The 19,206-nt window shown below is 33.8% G+C and overlaps 1 protein-coding gene across 9 annotated transcripts in view; it reads left to right on the top strand.

Moving 5' to 3' along the window:
* Window positions 1-19,206, top strand: part of TUT4 (terminal uridylyl transferase 4) — a 106,381-nt gene that overhangs the window by 40,259 nt on the left and 46,916 nt on the right. For all 9 annotated transcript variants that reach the window (XM_074334722.2, XM_019742855.3, XM_019742854.3 and 6 more), the window contains exons 4-6: window positions 1,963-2,079; window positions 16,555-16,732; window positions 17,849-17,937. In XM_074334722.2, the coding sequence (XP_074190823.1) occupies window positions 1,963-2,079; window positions 16,555-16,732; window positions 17,849-17,937 (384 nt within the window). The remainder of the gene's footprint in view (window positions 1-1,962; window positions 2,080-16,554; window positions 16,733-17,848; window positions 17,938-19,206) is intronic.

Below are 19,206 nucleotides of genomic sequence, written 5' to 3'. Positions count from 1 at the left end.
TCATATTATATTATTATATATTATATTATATTAATTATATTATAGTATATTATACCTGGTCTTATATAAAACCTGGTATTATATATCATATTATATCATATCATATCATATCATATCATATCATATCATATCATATCATATTATATAAGACCTGGTTATATTATGGAAGACCCATTTTTACTCCAAAAGATGCATTAGAGCTGGCTAGGTCTTATTTTTGGGGAAACTCGGTAGTAGTTGGTCAGTAATTAGAGGTAGGTAGTTTGCTTAGTGGTTAAGTGTATGGGTTTTGGAGTCACTGGGTCTGTCTCTGCCACTTAGTGATTAAATACCATTGGATAAGTTATTTAACCTCTTCAAAACTCAGTTTATTCATTATTAAAATGGAGTTGATAAACATGATACCTAGCTCACTTGGCTGCTATGAAGATTAAATAAGATAATACAAGTCAAGTTTTTGGCCCAGTGCCTGATATATAGTAAGCACTAAATAAAGATTAGCTACTTGTAGAATTGGATTATTTTTACCAGGTAGGGCAATTTTTATTATTTTAAGGACAAAGAAGTAGATTCCAGTGTTAGAGATTTATCTAAGGTCAATTGAGTTGTTATCCCAGGCCTGCTGATACCCTATTCAGTGTTCTATTAAGCTTTTTTTACTAAAGGAATCCAGATATGTCCTTGTCTGCTAACATTTTACAATTGAAAAATTCATATGAGTGATCTCAAGACTCTCTTAGTGACCTCATCGATATTCATGGCTTTAGATATTCTGTATTTATGCTTTCAACTCCTGAATCCAACCCTTCTTGCCTCTTCTCCCACTCTGAACATGAACCAAGCCAACATCAGCTCTCTTCTGGATTATTGCAGAGTGCTCATAATGGCAATATGCAATTCCTGCTTCTATTCTTAATATAGAAGACAAGTGATCGTTTTAAAATATTGATTAGATCTTATAATTCTTTGCTCAGAAACCTTCAGTGCCTTCCCCTCAAAATTAGAATAAAAGCCAGAGTCTTTACAAGGGGCCTTGTGATCTGCACCGCATTACCTTTCTGTTCTAGTCATACTAGCCTTTTTATAGTTTCGCCAACATATTCGGTAGATTCTTGCCTCAGGGCCTTTGCATTGCCCTCTGCGTGGAATGTCTGTCCAGATATCCACATAGCTTAATCCTTCACTTCCTTTAAGTCACTTCATCAATAAGTTCTTAAGTGTTGATCCTATTTTTAAGAAGCAGTTAACACCCCTGAAATATTCCTATTTATGCATTTGTTTGTTTGTTTACACTAAAATGTAAATTCATAAAGACAGGGATTTTTGTTTATTTTGTTTACACTATTATACCCAGCTCCTAAAAAAATGTTTCATATGTAGTATGAGCTCATAAAATACTTGATGAATTAAGAACTAGTTGTGGTAGGAAGCTAAGAAGTGCAAGTCTACGTGAAGGCTTAATTCATTCCCCAGTAAGGACCGGTTTGAAAGAATTTTTAAAGAATTGGAGTGACTACATTGAGCTGAATTTTCTTATTTGCTTGTTGCCTTGGGCCAAGTATTTAAACCTTGAGATTTAGTTGCTTTGCCAGTAAAGTGAGGAATCCTCATAAGGTTGTTGTAAGGTTAATAGATACTGAATACGAGCTGGCTATATTTATTTTTAGTCGGTGGTAGGACTGTTGCTAAATTTGGGGCAGGTTTCCCTTTAAAGAAAATCATATACGTAATATTCTAAAGTGAGAGAATCTTTTTGTCAGGGGTTGCAGCGTTTTGAAATATATGCTCTCCTATGATGACTATTTTGAAACGGACAACTATCTCTTGGGTTTATAAGTTCTGATTTGTTTATTACAAACTTATTTTTCTCTTATATTTACATAATTGTGCCATTCACATATGTAGTCAAAAATTTACTTCTCTGTTTTCTGAAAAAATGCACTTTTAAACTTTTCTTTTCAGCGCTCACCAGAATATACCAATTGTCGGTATCTATGCAAACTTTGCTTAATTCACATTGAAAATATCCAGGGAGCTCATAAACATATAAAGGAGAAACGACATAAGAAAAACATTTTGGTAAGTTCTTATTACAAAATATTTTATTTTTGAATGGTAAAACTATATCAATTATTTTTTATTTATGAAAGTAAAAATGTGATATTTATCCAGTCATATGTTAATAACTGAAGTGATAGTATCGAGAGCTGTGATTGCCCTCCTTAGGTAGTCAGGAGAAGAATCTTCTTAGAGACTGGTTTGCTTATCCTCAAGTATGTTGATTCCTAAGCTTAATACTTTCAGATATAGGTAGTCTAACTGATACTTATTAAGTTCTTATGTGCTTGGGTCGGCTAGGCAGTGGTGAATAAAACAGTCATGGTTCCTGTTCTGGGAGTTTCTAAAGTATTGGTGAAGGGTAGGCATCGAGTAGGGATTTAAATATCCTGAGCTTTAGTAAAAGGGGAAACGTGGTGCTAAGGAAGTGTACAAGCATATTTTACTTAAATCTAGAACAGGGACAGTTTCTCTGAGAAAGTGACATTTAAGTTGAACCTTGAAGTAATAGTTTAAAAGGCAAAATGGTGAATGGCATAGAGGGATAAGCTGAGAGCATTTTACACAAAAAAGCAGTATGAATAGAGGTCTCTATGTCAGGAAAGACCATGGTGTATGAGGAACTGGAACAGTGTAGTAAGAGTAGAGCAAAGAGAGCTGGAGAAAAATGATGTAAACTGAAACTGGAAAAGTCCAGACCTTGCAGCGCCTTGTAAGCTTTAACTGAGAATTCACAAATTCTTTAGTTATTTTTATTAGAACATGCGCAGAGTGTTTTTTCTATTTAAAATTTATTAGTATACTAGCTATACTAGCTATTTTTCTTTTCAAAGTTATAATAATATATTAACCTTTTATTTCTAAGTCACTGCTTATATCTTCTCTGAGAAATACTCTTTTACCTGCCTTTCCCAACAAGTCTGCGTTAGGTTTTCTGATCAAGCTGTTATGGGAGCAGAGAAAGAATACCTAACACAATGTGTTATAAATGTCTGCTTTCTCTCCTGTTCCAGAAGGATTTAATATTTAATATTTTAGAGGGAAAGTTTAGTTTATTTATGTTTTTACGTTGGTTAGGAGAGTGTCTAACACATAGTATGTGCTCAATACATTTTTCTGAAAAAATAAATGCATTGAAGAAAATCAGGAACTTAGAAGGAAATCATTCACATTTTGCCAGTGTACTATTTTGATTTAATTAGAGCTTCAGAAGACTTAATAGAACAAAGTGGTAGTTTAGGAGAGTTATTGTATCTGAGAAATTTCAAGAAATGTTGAAAGAAGTTGATTATTAGTTCCAGGAAAGCATCCTGAAGCCAGGGAAAGAACCATCTGAGAGAACTAGAGAGAACAGAGCTTGGTGCTTACACAGAGCTGGGGTTAGTACCTTCCCACTATTCAGTCTGGAAAACCTCATACTTCATGGAGAATTGGGTAGAGTACTCAGAAGGATCTTGTTTCAGTATTGGGGAGTATTTAGCCCTAAACTGAATGTAGTCTGGTCCTGACTAAAATATGTTCAAGGCAAGAACCAAAAGAATAAACTGTTTCCAGGTACTTAATGTCATTACAGAGCAAAGCTTGAGAATATTTACAGAAATACAAAATATCACCCCAAAAAGTTAACATTGTCACAAAGAAGCAGGAAAATACAAACCATGATAAGGAGAAAAATAGTCAATTAAAACTGACTTTGAACTGATATAGTAGAATTAGCAGAGAAGGCCATTAAAACAGTTAACTCTATTTATAGTGTTAAAAAAATTAAATAGAGGATAAGCAAAATGGAAGATATAAAAAGGATACTGTTCAAATCAAGAAAAGGATTCAAATTAAGCTTACAAAAATGAAAACAATGTGTAGAATGAAAACTACACTGGATAGGCCTAACGGTAGATCAGACATTGCAAAAGAAAAGGGTAGTGAACTTAAAGGTACAGCAGTGGAAACTATCCAAAATGAAACAGAAAAAAAGAACTTGTAAAAAAGAAAAGAGTAACATTGAGCTTTGGGATAATTGATATACGAGTATATAAGATGTCATCAAAAAAATACAGTGAATGTTGCTGCCTAGTGCCATCCAGTGGAAAGGCAGGGATCTCCAATACGGGAAGTGGCGCATCAAACTTTAGTAACAGTGTGTGTGTGACAAGTTTCATCTTGTTCGGTGCAGTCAGGTGAGCTACGGTTGAGAGAAGGTGTGTTTTAAAGTGTGCCATATATCATGGATCACGAACAATGCATGAACTTTGTTTCAAACTGCAAAAAAGTGCCAAAGAAACACGAAATGTTAAAAATAATTTATGGTGATGCTACAATGACCATGATCTGGCACCGTGCGACTTCTGGCTCTTCCCCAAAGTCAAAATGACCATGAAAGGTAAACGTTTTGAATTGATTCAGGACATCGAGGCAGCCACAACTGCATAGCTAAAGACACAAAAGAGGACTTCCAGAATTGCTTCAGAAAGTGGCAAGAATGATGGGATAAAGCTGTTCGAAGCAGGGAAGTATTTTGAGGGGGATTAATGGCAATGTGTCTTTCACTATAATAACTTTTTAAAAATAATTTAAACATTCACCGTATTTTCTGATCATACCTCATATGTACCAATTCTATACAGACTCTTGCAGAGCACTGAAGAGTCTTTTGTGATCACACCTCATATGTACCAGTTCTGTACAAACTTCCAGAGCATTGAAGAAGAGGAATGCTTCCTAACTTAGTCTGTGAGGCTCACATACTCTGATGCCAACACCAGAAAAGACATTACAATAGAAGAAAATTTCAGCAGTATCCCTCATGAACATAAATGCAAAATTTCTAAACATTTTAGCAAATTGAATGCAACAGTATATTTAAGGAAGAACTATATATATCATGACCAACTGGCACTTTATTCCAGGAATGCGGTGTTGGTTTAACATTAGAAAACTAATCAGTGTGATTCATGATATTAACACAAAAAATAACACTATATGATCATGTGAGTAGATGCTGTAAAAGCATTTTTAAAAATTCTTATTAAAAAGTCTCAGCAAACTAGAATAGGAATAGAAGGGAACTTCTTCAATATGATAAAGAACATCTGCAAAGAACTTACAGCTAACATTGTACTTAATGGTGAAAGACTGAATGCTTTCCTTAAGATTAGGGAAAAAAATAGGTATGAAAATGGTATAGCTGCCATGGGAAACAGTATTAAGGTTCCTCAAAAAATTAAAAATGGAATTACCGTATGATCCAGTAATTACACTTCTGGGTATATACTGAAAAGAATTGAAAGTAGAGTCTTGAAGAGATATTTGTACACCCATCATAACATTATTCACGATTGCTAAAACATGGAAGTAATTCAGGTATCCATCAACAGATGAATGGATAAGCAAAATGTCTTTGTACATACAGGAATATTATACAAGCTTAAAAAAGAAAGGGAATTCTGATATGCTACAACATGGATGAATCTTGAGGACATTATGCTAAGTGAAATAAGTCAGTCACAGAAAGAGAAATACTGTATGATTCTACTTATATGAGGTACTTAGAGTAGTCAAAATCATAGAGATGAAGTAGAATGGGTGATTGCCAGGGCATGGGGTAATGAGGGAGTAGGGAAATGGGAAGTTATCGTTAATGGGTATAAAGTGTCAGTTTTGTAAAATGAAAAGAATTCCGTGGGTGGATGGTGGGGTGGTTGCACAATAATGTGAATGTACTTAATGCCACTGAATTGTACACTTAAAAATGGTTAATAGTAAATTTTATGTTCTGTACATTTTATCACAATAAAAATAATAGAAAAAAAGATATTTCTACTCTTACCACTTCTAGTCCACATTGTATTAGAGGTTCTAGTCAGTGCAGTCAATCAAGAAAAATAAATAAAAGCTATGAAGATTGGCAAAGAAGAAGTAAAGCTGTATTTATAATCAATATGATTGTTTATATAGAACATTCAGTGAAATCTAGAAAAGAGTTACTAGAACTAATGAATGAGTTCAGCCTGGTTGAAGAATACAAGATCAATATGCAAAAATCAATTGTATTATATGTGTAAATTGAAATTTAAAAAACTGTTTACTGTAGCATCAAAAAGATGTAAAACTTGCATAGAAAACACAAAACATTTCTGAGAGAAATTAAGGAGCTAAACAAATGGAGAAATAAATCTTGTTCATGTTTTAGAAAAATTGATACTGGTAAATGTCAGTTCTTTCCAAACTGTCTATAGATTCAATACAATGCTAACCAAAATCCTGATTCTAAAACTCACATGGAAATGTAGAGGCCCTAGAAAGATCTAAAACAACTTTGAAAAAGAACAAAGTTGGACGATTAACACCACCTGATTTCCAGGCTTGTAAAGCTACAATCATTAAGACAGTGTGATGTTAGTAACAAGTAAACAAATAGGTCTGTGCAGCAGAATAATGAGCCTAGAAATAGGAACACATATATGAACCACTGTTTTTTGACAAAGATTCAAAGGCAATTCAGTGGAGAAAGGATAGTCTTTTAAAGTTACGATTCTAGACTAATTAGATACTGATCAGATACACAAAGATACACTAATTAGATATACAAAGAAAGAACCTTTATCCATACCTTGCACTATATAAAAAAGGAAAAAAAAAAAGCAAACCTCTAAATGAGTCACAGGGCTAAACGTAAAACCTGAAAGTATGAAATTTCCAGAAGAAAACAGGAGAAAATTTTTATGACCTTGGATTAAGCAAAATTTCTCAGCTATGACAACAAAGGAAAATAATGGTAAATGAGACTTCCTTAAAATTATAACTTCCTCTCTTTGAAAGATACTGTTTAAGAATGACAGTTTTAGCCAAGACTGAGAGAAAATATTTGCACATCATGTCTGGTAAATGATTTGTATCTAGAAGATATAAACAACTTTCAAAACTTAGTAATAAGTAAATAACGTAATAAAAATAAGGGCAAAGATTTGAGCTCAACATTATTCATCATTAGGGAAATCACTACACTTATTACAATAGCTAAAATTAAAAAGTGACTATACCAAGTATTGTCAAGAATGTGGAAGAATGCAAGGCTCAAACAGTACTGGTGGAAATGTAAAATAGTACATCCACTTTTTTTTAAGGTTTATTTATTTTAAAATTATTTTTTACATTGAGATCTGATTGACATAAACATATTAGTTTTAGGTGTACAAGATAGTCATTCAATGTGTACATTTTGTGAAATGATCACAATACACCTAGTTAACATTCAGTACCACACATAATTACACAAATTTTTTTTGAGAACTTTTAAGATTTACACTTTCAGCAGCTTGCAAATATATGTATAATAAATACAGTATTATTAAGTAGTCACCATGCTGTAGATTATATCTCCAGGATTTATTTATTTTATAACTGAAAATTTGTACCTTTTGATCACTTTTATCCATTCCCCCGACCCCCCACCTTTGGCAGCCAACCACTAGTCTATTCTCTGAGTTTAGGTTTTTTTCCTTGAATTTGATTTTACATATAAGTGAAATCATACGGTATTTGTCTCTTTCTGTCTGACTTACATCACTTAATATAATGCCCTTAGGATCCATCCATATTGTCGAAAATGGCAAGATTTCCTTTTTTATTCCTGAATAATATGTCATTATACAGTCATGTGCTGCATTTCCATCAACCACAGGCTGCCTATACAACAGTGGTCCCATAAGATTATAATGGAGCTGAAAAATTCTTATTGCCTAGTGATGTCGTAGTCTTTGTAATGTAACACAACTCAGCACATCTCTCACGTTTTTGTGGAGATGCTGGTGTAAACAAGCCTACTGCATTGCCAGTTGTATAAATACTAGCAATACAATGATATACAGCACCTAATACGTGCTAATAAAGACTGTGTTATTGGTTTATGTATTTACTATACTTTTCATCTTTATTTTAGAGTGTACTCTTTGTACTTATTAAAAAAGGTTTGCTGTAAAATCGTATGTCATGTTATGCTAGCAACAGCCTCATACATCTCAGGTTTACCGCATCTCTTGATTGCCTTGTTTTCACTTGTGCTTCTTTTAATCTTGTGTTGTTTGGTACAGACTTTTAGCCTAGGAGCAGTAGGCTATACCATATAGCCTAAGTGTGTAGTAGGCTAGATCTGTGTAACAACACTCTGATGTTCGCACAACATTGAAATAGCCTACCGCGGCATTTCTCAGAATGTATCCCGGTTGTGAAGTGGTACATGACTGTATATACGACATTTTCTTTCTGTTCATCCACTGGTAGACACTTAAGTTGTTTCCATGTCTCGGCTATTGTAAATAATGTTGCAGTGAACACAGGGATGCAGATATCTTTTTGAGTTAGTGTTTTCATTTTCTTCTGATAAATATCCAGAGGTAGAATTACTGTATCATATGATAGTACATCCACTTTTGAAAACATTTTGGTAGTTTTTAAAAAGTTAAACGTACACCTAATACACCTAATTTTATTTCTGTATATTTACCCAAGAGAAGTAAAAGCATATGTTTGTACAAATACTTGTATCTGAATGTTCATGGTATCTTATGAGTTCCAACAATTAAGTTCATGAACTTGCCACCGTGCCCTTACATTGGCAACACTGTACATACAGCTCGGTAAGGTTTCATAACCTTGGTAGATCAGTGTCTCACAGATGTGTTTGTGTCGACGTGTGGCAGTGTCTTGCTGAGTGGCATTCATTGTCTGTTTTTGTGTGCCGTCACGAGAATGAGCTTGAATTAGAACAATAAACAAGCATTAAATTTCTTGTTAAACTTGGCAATCGTGGAAGTGAAATCAGGGACATGTTAGTCCAAGTTTATGTCATAAAGAAAACGGCAGTGTACAAATGGATTCAACGATTTTCTGAGGGGAGAGAATGCATCACTGATGAAGAGAGGTCTGGGCAGCCAGAAACGAGCAAAACTGATGAAAACATTGCAAAAATTACTCAAATTGTGCATCAAAATCATCGGCTGACTGTGAGAAATATAGCAGACCAAGTAAACATTGATAGAGAAACAGGAAAATATGAACTGAAAATCTTGGCATGAGAAAGGTGTGTGCCAAAATGGTCCCAAAGGAGCTCACTGATGAACATAAGCAAAAGAGAGTCAAACTTTGCCAAGACCTTTTGGAGAGGCAAGATGATGTTTTGGGCCATATTATCACCGGTGATGAAACATGGGTGTACCAATCAGACCCTGAAACAAAGCATCAAAATGCACAATAGAAGTCAGCTAATTTTCCATGACCAAAAAAGTTCCGTCAGTCCAAATCAAGAGTTAAAACGATGTTGCTAACCTTTTTATATATCCGAGGAATTATTCATTATGAATTTGTACCAACTGGACAAACAACCAAATTTACTATTTGAAAGTGCTGAAAAGGCTGCGTGAATAAGACGAAAACAACCTGAACTTTTCAGCAACAATTCATGGCTCTTGCATCACGACAATGCACCTGCTCACACGGCACTGTCTGTGAGGGAGTTTTTAGCCAGTAAACAAATAACTATTGGAACACCCTCTCTGCTTACCTGATCTGACTCCCAATGACTTCTTTCTTTACTCAAAGATAAAGGAAATATTGAAAGGAAGATATTTTGACGACATTCAGGACATCAACGGTAATACAACGACAGCTTTGATGACCATTCCAGAAAAAGAGTTCCAAGATTGCTTTGAAGGGTGGACTAGGCGCTGATATCAGTGCATAGCTTCCCAAGGGGAGTACTTCGGAGGTGACTGTAGTGATATTCAGCAATGAGCTATGTAGTACTTTCTCTAGGACAAGATTGCGAACTTAATTGTCAGACTTCCTAAGTACAAACAAACCAAATGTACATGAATAGGTGAATGGGTATACAAATTGTGTGATAGCCATACCACATTATATTATTTGACATAAATAGGAATGAACTGTTGATACACACAACATAGGTGAACCTTAAAATAATTATCCTGTGTGAAAGATACTGGTTTATTGTAGATATTGTTAGGTTAATTATGCATGTTGAAATACCTAGAATAAGCAGTAAAAAAGTAGTGATAGAGTATAGCTTCCGAACTAGTAGGAGGTAGATTGAATAAAATAATGAAAAGGCCTCCGTCCTAAAGAATGGGCAGAGTGTGGGGTAGGGCAGTAGGCTGATAGTGTCAGGAAAAGCAGATAAAAAAGAAAGCTTAATAAAAGTTCACATTATACATACCGAAAAGATAAATGAACTGTATTTTCCAGTTAAAAGACCTGTATAAAATTTTAATTTACAAATAATTTGTTGAATGCCTTCAGATTCTGCTTTAGGCCTTTATGCTATAGAGATCTAAGAAAATAAAGCACTGTAATCTCTGGACATGAGTTCATAGGCACTGGGGGCAGGCACATGAGCAAAATGGTTGAAAAAGAGTGTGATTAAGTATTACAGTAGATGCTTTTTAGAATATGGTGTGACAGCAGATTGGGACTTGTATAACAGTTTGTATATTGCGTCAGAAAAGGCTTGCGAGAGAAGGTGAATAGAGGAACTGATCATGGTTTTTAAGAATAGAATTGCGGTATCACCCAGCAATCCTCTCTCCTGGGTATCTGCCAAAAAAAAGTGAAAACATTTGTCCATAAAGACATATGTACTCCGGTGTTCATTGCATCATTATTTATGGTCGCAAAGACATGGAAACAACCAAAGTGTCCTACGATAGATGACTGGATAAAGAAGATGTGGTACATATACACAATGGAATGTTGTTCTGCCATAAGAAAAGACGAAATACGGCCATTTGCGGCAACATGGGTGGATCTTGAGGTTATTATGCTAAGTGAAGTAAGTCAGACAGCAAAGTCGAGAACCATATGACTTCACTCATATGTGGGATATAAAACTGAAGGCAGTACACCTGAAACTAGTTAAAAACAAAAAGAGGCCATAAAAAAACACACAAAAATACTGAAGTAAACAAGGGAATAAGACAAAGAAACAAAAACTCATAGACACAGACAACAGTTTAGTAGTTACCAGAGGGTAAGGGGGTATGGGAGATGGTAGAAGAGGGTAAAGAGGGTCAAATATATGGTGATGGAAGGAGAACTGACTGGATGGTGAGCACATAATGCGATATATAGATGATGTATTACAGAATTGTACACTTGAAAAACCCATGTAGTTTTGTTAACCATTGTCACCCAATAAATTTTAATTAAAAAAAAATCAGGTAAAGAAGAGAATAAATCTTTATAGAAGATTTATGTGCATAGTCATTGAAGGAAGAAACGGCAGATTGTGTTCAGGGAATAACTAGTATTTTAGCATAACTGAAGTACACTGGCAAAGGGGAGATTGATCATGAATGTATACTCTGTTAGAATGTTCAGATTTTATTTTGAGGTTTATGGGGCTTAATGACATGTAATTTTGCATGATAACTCACCCTGGAATCAGTGTGAAAAAAGTCTTTGAAGGGTCTAGGTTGGGTAGACCCATTAGTCTTTCATTAGTCAGGCAATGATGAACATTTGGTATGAAGTTGTAATTGGTGAGAATGGAGTTGAGGTTGGAGCTTTGAGAGAGATTTAGGGTGTAGAATTGTAGAGGCGGAGGCCTAAGATGTCTCGAATGATCATTAGGTAATCTGATTTGAGGTGTTATAGATTATGGTGCCATTTAATTAGAGGAAATAAAGAACATGTTTTAGAACATACTGAATTTGAAACACTTGTAGGACATTTTAAGTGGAGATGTTCACCAGTTAGTTGAATATAAGGAGGTGGAATTTATATTAGGAGCTGGAGATTCAGATTGGTAATCTTCAGCTTATTGAAGCCATGGGTCAGCACCCATGGGAGAGATCATCCATGGGAGTGAGGAGAGAAAATCAAAGAACATACATATTGAAGGGACTAAAAGAGGAAGAGCAACAAACAGACTGGAGAATGATCAGGAAAATGAGAATAGAGATACCACAGAAGCTAAAAAAAAAAGTTTCAGTAGGATAGTTCAAAGTGTTTGATAACATTAAAATAATCTAAGAATGTAAAAATGTCAACTAAGCAAGTTTTGATAATCTAGGTAAGAACAGTTTCTGTTTTAGAGCTAATGACATAGTTTTGAGTGAGCAGGTTAAAGAAAAGGCATACGAGTAGACGCAACTTTCAGGAAACTTCATTATGAAAGAAAGGAAGATTGGTAGTAGCTCGAGTGGCACACAGGATCTTTTGTTTTAATATGGCATATTGAAACTCATCCCAGCACAGTTTTAATTTTTCATTAATTTGAATGATCATTTAATTAATCTTTACCTCTTTCCTGACTGTAAGCTCCATGAGGACAGGGACTATATGCATTCTTTTTTTCCCATTGTAACTCCATTGCCTGGCACATAGTTGCTCAATAATATTTGTTGACTGATTATTTAAATGGAAGTCGAAAGAGCATAAGCGTTGGGGTTAGACCTAGATTAATTATCAGTTCTACCCTCTGATTGTTGAAAGATATTAAGTATCTTTAAGCCTCAGTTTTCTTACGTATAAAATAATTTTGATAGTATCTACCTGTGGAGGTGCATTTTAAGGGTTAAGTGACATAATATGTATTGAGGCCCCTCACACATGCCAGGCCCACACTAGGTACTCAATAAATTGTGGTGGTAGTGGTTGTTATAGTAGAGGCAGAGAGTGCTTACTTGATAAAACAAACCAATAGATGGGGCAATGTTTAAAATGAGGAGGATTGAGTTGATTACCTGAGAAGGTAAAGAGTTTTGGAATTTCGAGCATGCTATTAAGTCCTTTTCTGCTTATTTCACTTAGCATAATGTCTTTAAGGTTCAACCACGTTATGGTATGTATCAGAATTTCCTTCCTCATTAATGTTGAATAATATTCCATTCTATGTATATACCATGTTTTATGTATCCATTAATCTGTAGATGGATATTTGGGTTGTTTCTACCTTTTGGCTATTGTGAATAATATTGGTATGAACACTGTTGTAGAAATACTTGATTGAATCCCTGCTTTCATTTCTTTTGTGTATATACCCAGAAATGGAATTGCTGGATCAAATGGTAAACCTACGTTTAATTTTCTGAGGAACTGCCATACTGTTTTCCACAGCAGCTGCACCATTTTGCATTCCCACCAGCAATGCACAAGGGTTCAATTTCTCCACATCCACAAAACTCTTGCGGGTTTTTTGTTTGTTTTTGTGGCTAATAGCCATTCTAATGTGAAGTGGTATCTCATTGTACTTTTGATTTGCATTTTTCTAATGATTAATTATGTTGAGCACCTTTTCATGTGTTTATTATCCATTTGTGTATCTTTGGAGGAATGTCTACTCAAGTTCTTTGAGCACTTTTGAATTGGGTTGTTTTCTTATTGAATTTTAGGAGTTCTTTGTATGTTTTGGAAATTAATCCCTTATATGTGATTTGCAAATATTTTATCCCATTTTGTGGGTTCTCTTTTTACTCAGTTAATAGTGTCATTTGATGCACAAACGTTTTTAATTTTCATGAAGTCCAGTTTGTCTTTCTTTTTGTTCCCTGTGTTTTTGTTTCATATCCCAGAAATTATTCCCTAACCCAGTGTCATGAAGCTTTTCTTTTCTGCTTTCTTCTGAGAGTTTTATAATTTTGCTCTTGCAATTAGGTCTTTGATCCATTTTGAGTTAATTTTTGTATGTGGTGTAAGGTAAGGGTTCACATTGCATGTGGATATCGGTTTCCTACCACCATTTGTTGAAAAGACAGTCCTCCTTTCCACATTGAATTATCTTGACACCCTTATTAAAATTCATTTGACAATATTTATGAGTGTCTATTTCTGGTCTCTTTGTTTTATTCCATTGGCCTATACATCTGTCTTTATGCAAGTACTTTATACTTTCTTGGTTACTCTGGTTTTGTAGTACGTTTTGAACTTAGGAAATGAGAGTTCTCTAACTTTGTTCTTTTTTCAAGATTACTTTAGCTATTTGGGGTTCCTTGAGATTCCATGTGAATTTTTAAGGTCAATTTTTCTGTTTCTGCAAACAAAAAAAAAGTCATTGGGATTTTGATAGGGATTGATTGACCCTGTAGATCACTTTGGGTAGTGTTGACATCTTAATATTAAGTCTGCCAGTCCATGATCATGGAGTTTTTCTGTTTATTTATGTCCTCTTTAATTTCTTTAAGCAATGTTTTATTGTTTCCGGTGTACAAATGTTTCATCTCCTTGGTTACTGTGTTTCCCTGAAAATAAGACCTAGCCGGACAATCAGCTCTAATGCATCCTTTGGAGCAAAAGTTAATATAAGACCTGGTCTTATTTTACTATAATATAAGACCCGGTCTTATATAATATAATAATAATAATATATAATACCGAGTCTTATATTAATTTTTGCTCCAAAAGACGCATTAGAGCTGATTGTCCGGCTAGGTCTTATTTTCGGGGAAATATGGTAAGTTAATTCATAAGTATTTTATTCTTTCTGATGCTACTTTAAATAGAATTGTTTTCTTAATTTCCTTTTTAGCTTGTTTATTGTTAGTGTATAGAAGTCAACTGACTTTTTTATGTGTTGATTTGTATCCTGCTACTTTGCTGAATTTATTGTTCATTCTAACAACTTTTTTTGTAGAATATTTATGGTTTTCTATATATTAGATTATGTTATCTGTCAATAGAGATTATTTTATTTCTTCCTTTGCAATTTGGTTGCCTTGTATTTCTTTTTCTTGCCTAATTCCTCTGGCTAGAACTTCCAGCAGCATGTTGAATGGAAGTGGTAAAAATGGGCATTCTTGACTTGCTCATGATTTTAGAGAGAAAGCTTTCAGTCTTTCACCATTGAGTATGATGTTAACTGTGGGTTTTTCATGTGATCTTTATTATCTTTAGTATTAAAAAAAAGTAATTTATTTTATTCCTAGTTTGTTGAATGTTTTTACCATAAAAGGGTGTTGAATTTTGTCAAATGCTTTTTCTGCATCAATTGAGATGATCATGTCATTTTTTTCCCCTTTCATTCTGCTAAGGTGATATGTTATGTTGATTGGATTATTGTATGTTGAATCATTCTTGGGTTCTAGGAATAAGTAGTACTTTGTCATGGTGTATAATCCTTTTAATATTCTGCATACTTTGGCTTGCTAATATTTTGTTTAGGATTTATTGAAAGTTTTTAAGTAGGAGAATAATTGGTAGAGATATGGGGAATGGGATCAAGGGCCACAGATTGGAAATGGAAGACTAACTAGGAGGTTCTTGCTTCGTGGGCAAGTTTTCCTAGCCTAAACTAATTCTTTCCAGAATTAACCTTATCTCAGTAGAAGGTACCACTTTACCCAGTTGCTTAGGACAAGTACCTTTGAGTCATCTTCGATTCAGCTCTTTCTTTTATACCTCACATTCAAACCATTAGTAAATTCTATAGAATTTACCTTCAAAATATTATATATTCCAAATTTAGTCATTTTTCACACACTTCAACTCTTTTTGCTTTAGTCTAAAGCTACCATCATGTCTTACCTGGACTGTTTCCAACTTATATCTTCCTGTCTCTCACAATCTATTCTTTATTCAGGAGCTAGGATTGTTCTTTTAAAATATGTTATATCACGTTACTTCCTGCTCATAGCCCTTCAGTGGCTTCTCAACTTACAATAAAATTCTAAGCTGTTACCAAGTTTCATGAGGTCATAAGTATAACAAATGCTTTTGTTATCATAATAAGTAAAAGCAACAGTATGGTCTCAGTTATGTTAAAAAATGAGGGAAATAGTAAGATGTTAGACTGTGGGTGATTTTCTTCTTTGCATTTTTTTAAATTTCGTGTAGTTTTTACAGTTAGCATGTGTTCTTTTAAATCAGAAAAGTAAGTTAATTTTAAAAAGTCGTGCATATATGATATAGTCCCTCTTTAGCTCCTTGGTTTAAAATGGCTTTCAAACTTTTAGCAGAATAAGGTTTTTTTTGACTATTTTGCCTAGTGTTGGATAAAATAACAGCTAAATCAATTGCAAATCGTAGGCAGTGTTTCAGAGTGATGATAGTGTCCAGGATGTTTTCCTGTGACCATTTAATCTCATACTGCATATGGGATCAGAGACAGTTCAAGACCTTCTGCTACACCTAAGACAATCTCACTTTGCTGCAACAAAATGATCAGCTAAGTGTTAGACTTATAGTGTCTTGGCTTTGATGTAGCATTTCAGAATTCATGCAGACAGTAAAGTAGAACAAGTTTTATTTTTTAATGTTGAATGCCAGCCTCTCCCACAGTGCCTCTCATTCTTCCAATTCTGCTTCACAGAGGCAGGGATCTTTGTCTGTTGTTCACTTCCATATCCTAGGTGTCTTAAATCTGGCACATAAAAGGTGAATATTTGTTGAGTTAATATTTCTGTCTTTTTCTCCTAAATCTAAGGACATTAAAATAGAAACCTTTTTTTTTTTTTTTTATGTTGTTGTTGTTAAATGTTACACTGACAGGAAAAACAGGAAGAAAGTGAGCTTCGTTCTCTGCCACCTCCTTCCCCGGCCCACTTGGCTGCTTTAAGTGTTGCAGTTATTGAATTAGCAAAAGAACAAGGAATAACAGATGATGACCTCAGAGTCCGTCAGGAAATTGTGGAGGAAATGTCAAAGGTTATAACGGCATTTTTACCAGGTACAAATAGATTTTATGCTTAATTTTTAAAATCACGTCTTCCTCTTCTTTTTGAACATAGGGTTTCTTAGTGTTTTCCTTTTCCTTTTTCTCTCCATTTTGAAAGTAGATGAATTTAATTGTTTAATAAATGACCTTTTTTGGGGAATATTTCAGAAAAGCAAAATGGAGAATTATGGCACAACATAATAAGATTTATTTCTTACAACCAAAGGGATTTTGGATAGTTGATGAATTATAGTTTTCATACAGAGCCATTGTGAGATTTATAAGACTATAAAATTGAAATTTAAAAATGGAAAATATTTTCATTTTATTATTTCTGTAATGTTTTTCTATCTAAAATACATTGAATACTAATTTAAATTATATATAGAAATAATTCATTGTTATTATGAGTAGAAATGAAAATTTTATGATTTTAATCACTTCAATGATTTTCAGACATTTTGTGAACTTGAAAAGTAGACTTTTATATATACAATAGAGTATAAACTTAAACTTTCTAAAAAACTAAACCTGTCTGATCAGTCCCAATCATGTTAGTTTTCAACTTGCCCTTTAGTGAGATCCTTTACAAATTTGCCTTATGATTTTTGAAATGTCATATTTGATAGTCTGAGAAAGATGTAGGTTGCATGTTACTGTTTGTTTAATTTGTTCTACAAACTCTTGAAAGCCACAGAGTATTTTCAGTTTTAGTTTTGCAGTATTTTTAGTTTTAGGTTTGCAATATCAATTGACTTGACAGCACTTTGTTTGTTTAGGGAGCATTGCACTGAATATCTATATCTAAAAATAAGTGTTGTTTGTGACAGTAGCTATAGCTAAGTTAGTATATTCTTTACTGTTATATATTAAATGTTAAACATACTTCTAGTCACACCTAAATGAACTATTACTAAAATTTTATTTAAACACTGAACTTTTATGAATAATTTCTCTCCTGTAACTGAGAAATGTTTTTATTATTTTGTAGGTCAGTCAGAAAGGGTACCATTCTACTAGATTTGGAAGACATAAAACTGAAATATATGCAATTTTCCTACCACTGTTTTTTGAAGTTTCCATATTTGCATGCTATTTCATGCTTTGATATTTTTCCTTTTTTTCCAGAGTGTTCGCTTAGGTTGTATGGCTCGTCTCTGACCAAGTTTGCTCTGAAAAGTAGTGATGTTAATATAGATATAAAGTTTCCTCCCAAGGTAAGTTATGAGAGAAGAACTTTTCCTGTGTGGTTCTTAACTAGTACTTGGTATTTTTTGTTGATTCTCTTTTTAGAGGAGGTGCAGGGGACTATAAAATTGTGGCTTGTAGAAGTTACCATCATGACTAAACAGTGCTTTTGGACATTACTAATAGGTGTCAACATAGGTGGAATAAAAGAAATAAAGGACAGGAAAAAAAGGAAACAGGAAGGCAGTCATTAATAAAAAAAGGAAAAATGCTTATATTTGAGCATGTAGAACAATTACTGCTTATGGTAAGTAGTGTAGAAAGTGAAATCGTACATTGGTGTTCAAATCTTGGCTGCAGTGAGCAAGTTACTTACTTGACCTTTTTGAGCCTCAGTTTCCTAATTTCCAAAACAGGGATAATAAATTTTATATTAAATAAGATTCTATATACCAGGTGTTTTTGTATAATCCCCGGTACATTGTGGATACTTTTAATTAGTAGTAGCTAGTTCCATTAACAAAAGTACTGTGTTTCCCCGAAATAATGCCTAGCTGGACCATCAGCTCTAATGCATCTTTTGGAGGAAAAATTAATATAAGACCCGGTATCATATCGTATCGTATCGTATCGTATCGTATCGTATCGTATCGTATCGTATCGTATCGTACCATCATATCATATCATATCATATCAATCATATCCAGTCTTATAGTAAAATAAGCCTGGATCTTATATTAATTTTTGCTCCAAAAGATGCATTAGAGCTGATGGTCCGGCTAGGTCTTATTTTTGGGGAAACACGGTACTAAAAGCACTGTTAGCATTGCTTATTTATTGACATCAAACATTTAAAATAATTGACATTTTATGTGTTTTTAATTTTTTGAATAAGTTTGTGCTCAAGGAGGTTTGATTTGGGTGAAAATTTGACGTTTTAATTTCTAGTCATTTACTTATAATTAATGTATGATTATTAAATGCTTTTGAATAACTGCAAAGTACATATTAAACTAAACATTTGACAAGCTTGTTATTTAAGGTAGTATTTTATTCTAAGCCTTTTGGCTATGCTGGCAGTGATCAGTAGCCCTTAAATTTTTTACCTCAAAACTTCTCTTTAGTAGTCATTTGGTAAACTAATTTTTTTCATTCGTTTTGCTATAAAATTCCAGAATCTTTTCTCACTCTAAAAAGTCATTAATTCAAGGAATGTTGTTTGAATAATAGCATTACATGATTTATTAGATTCTAGTTCCATGAGCAAGATTTGTTAACATAAATGTAAAACACTATTC

Source organism: Rhinolophus sinicus, chromosome 14 (genome assembly GCF_057876585.1).
Source record: "Rhinolophus sinicus isolate RSI-liver-muscle chromosome 14, RSI-T2T, whole genome shotgun sequence".
NCBI classification, from domain to species: domain Eukaryota; kingdom Metazoa; phylum Chordata; class Mammalia; order Chiroptera; family Rhinolophidae; genus Rhinolophus; species Rhinolophus sinicus.
This window is presented reverse-complemented; position numbering and strand designations above follow the sequence as displayed.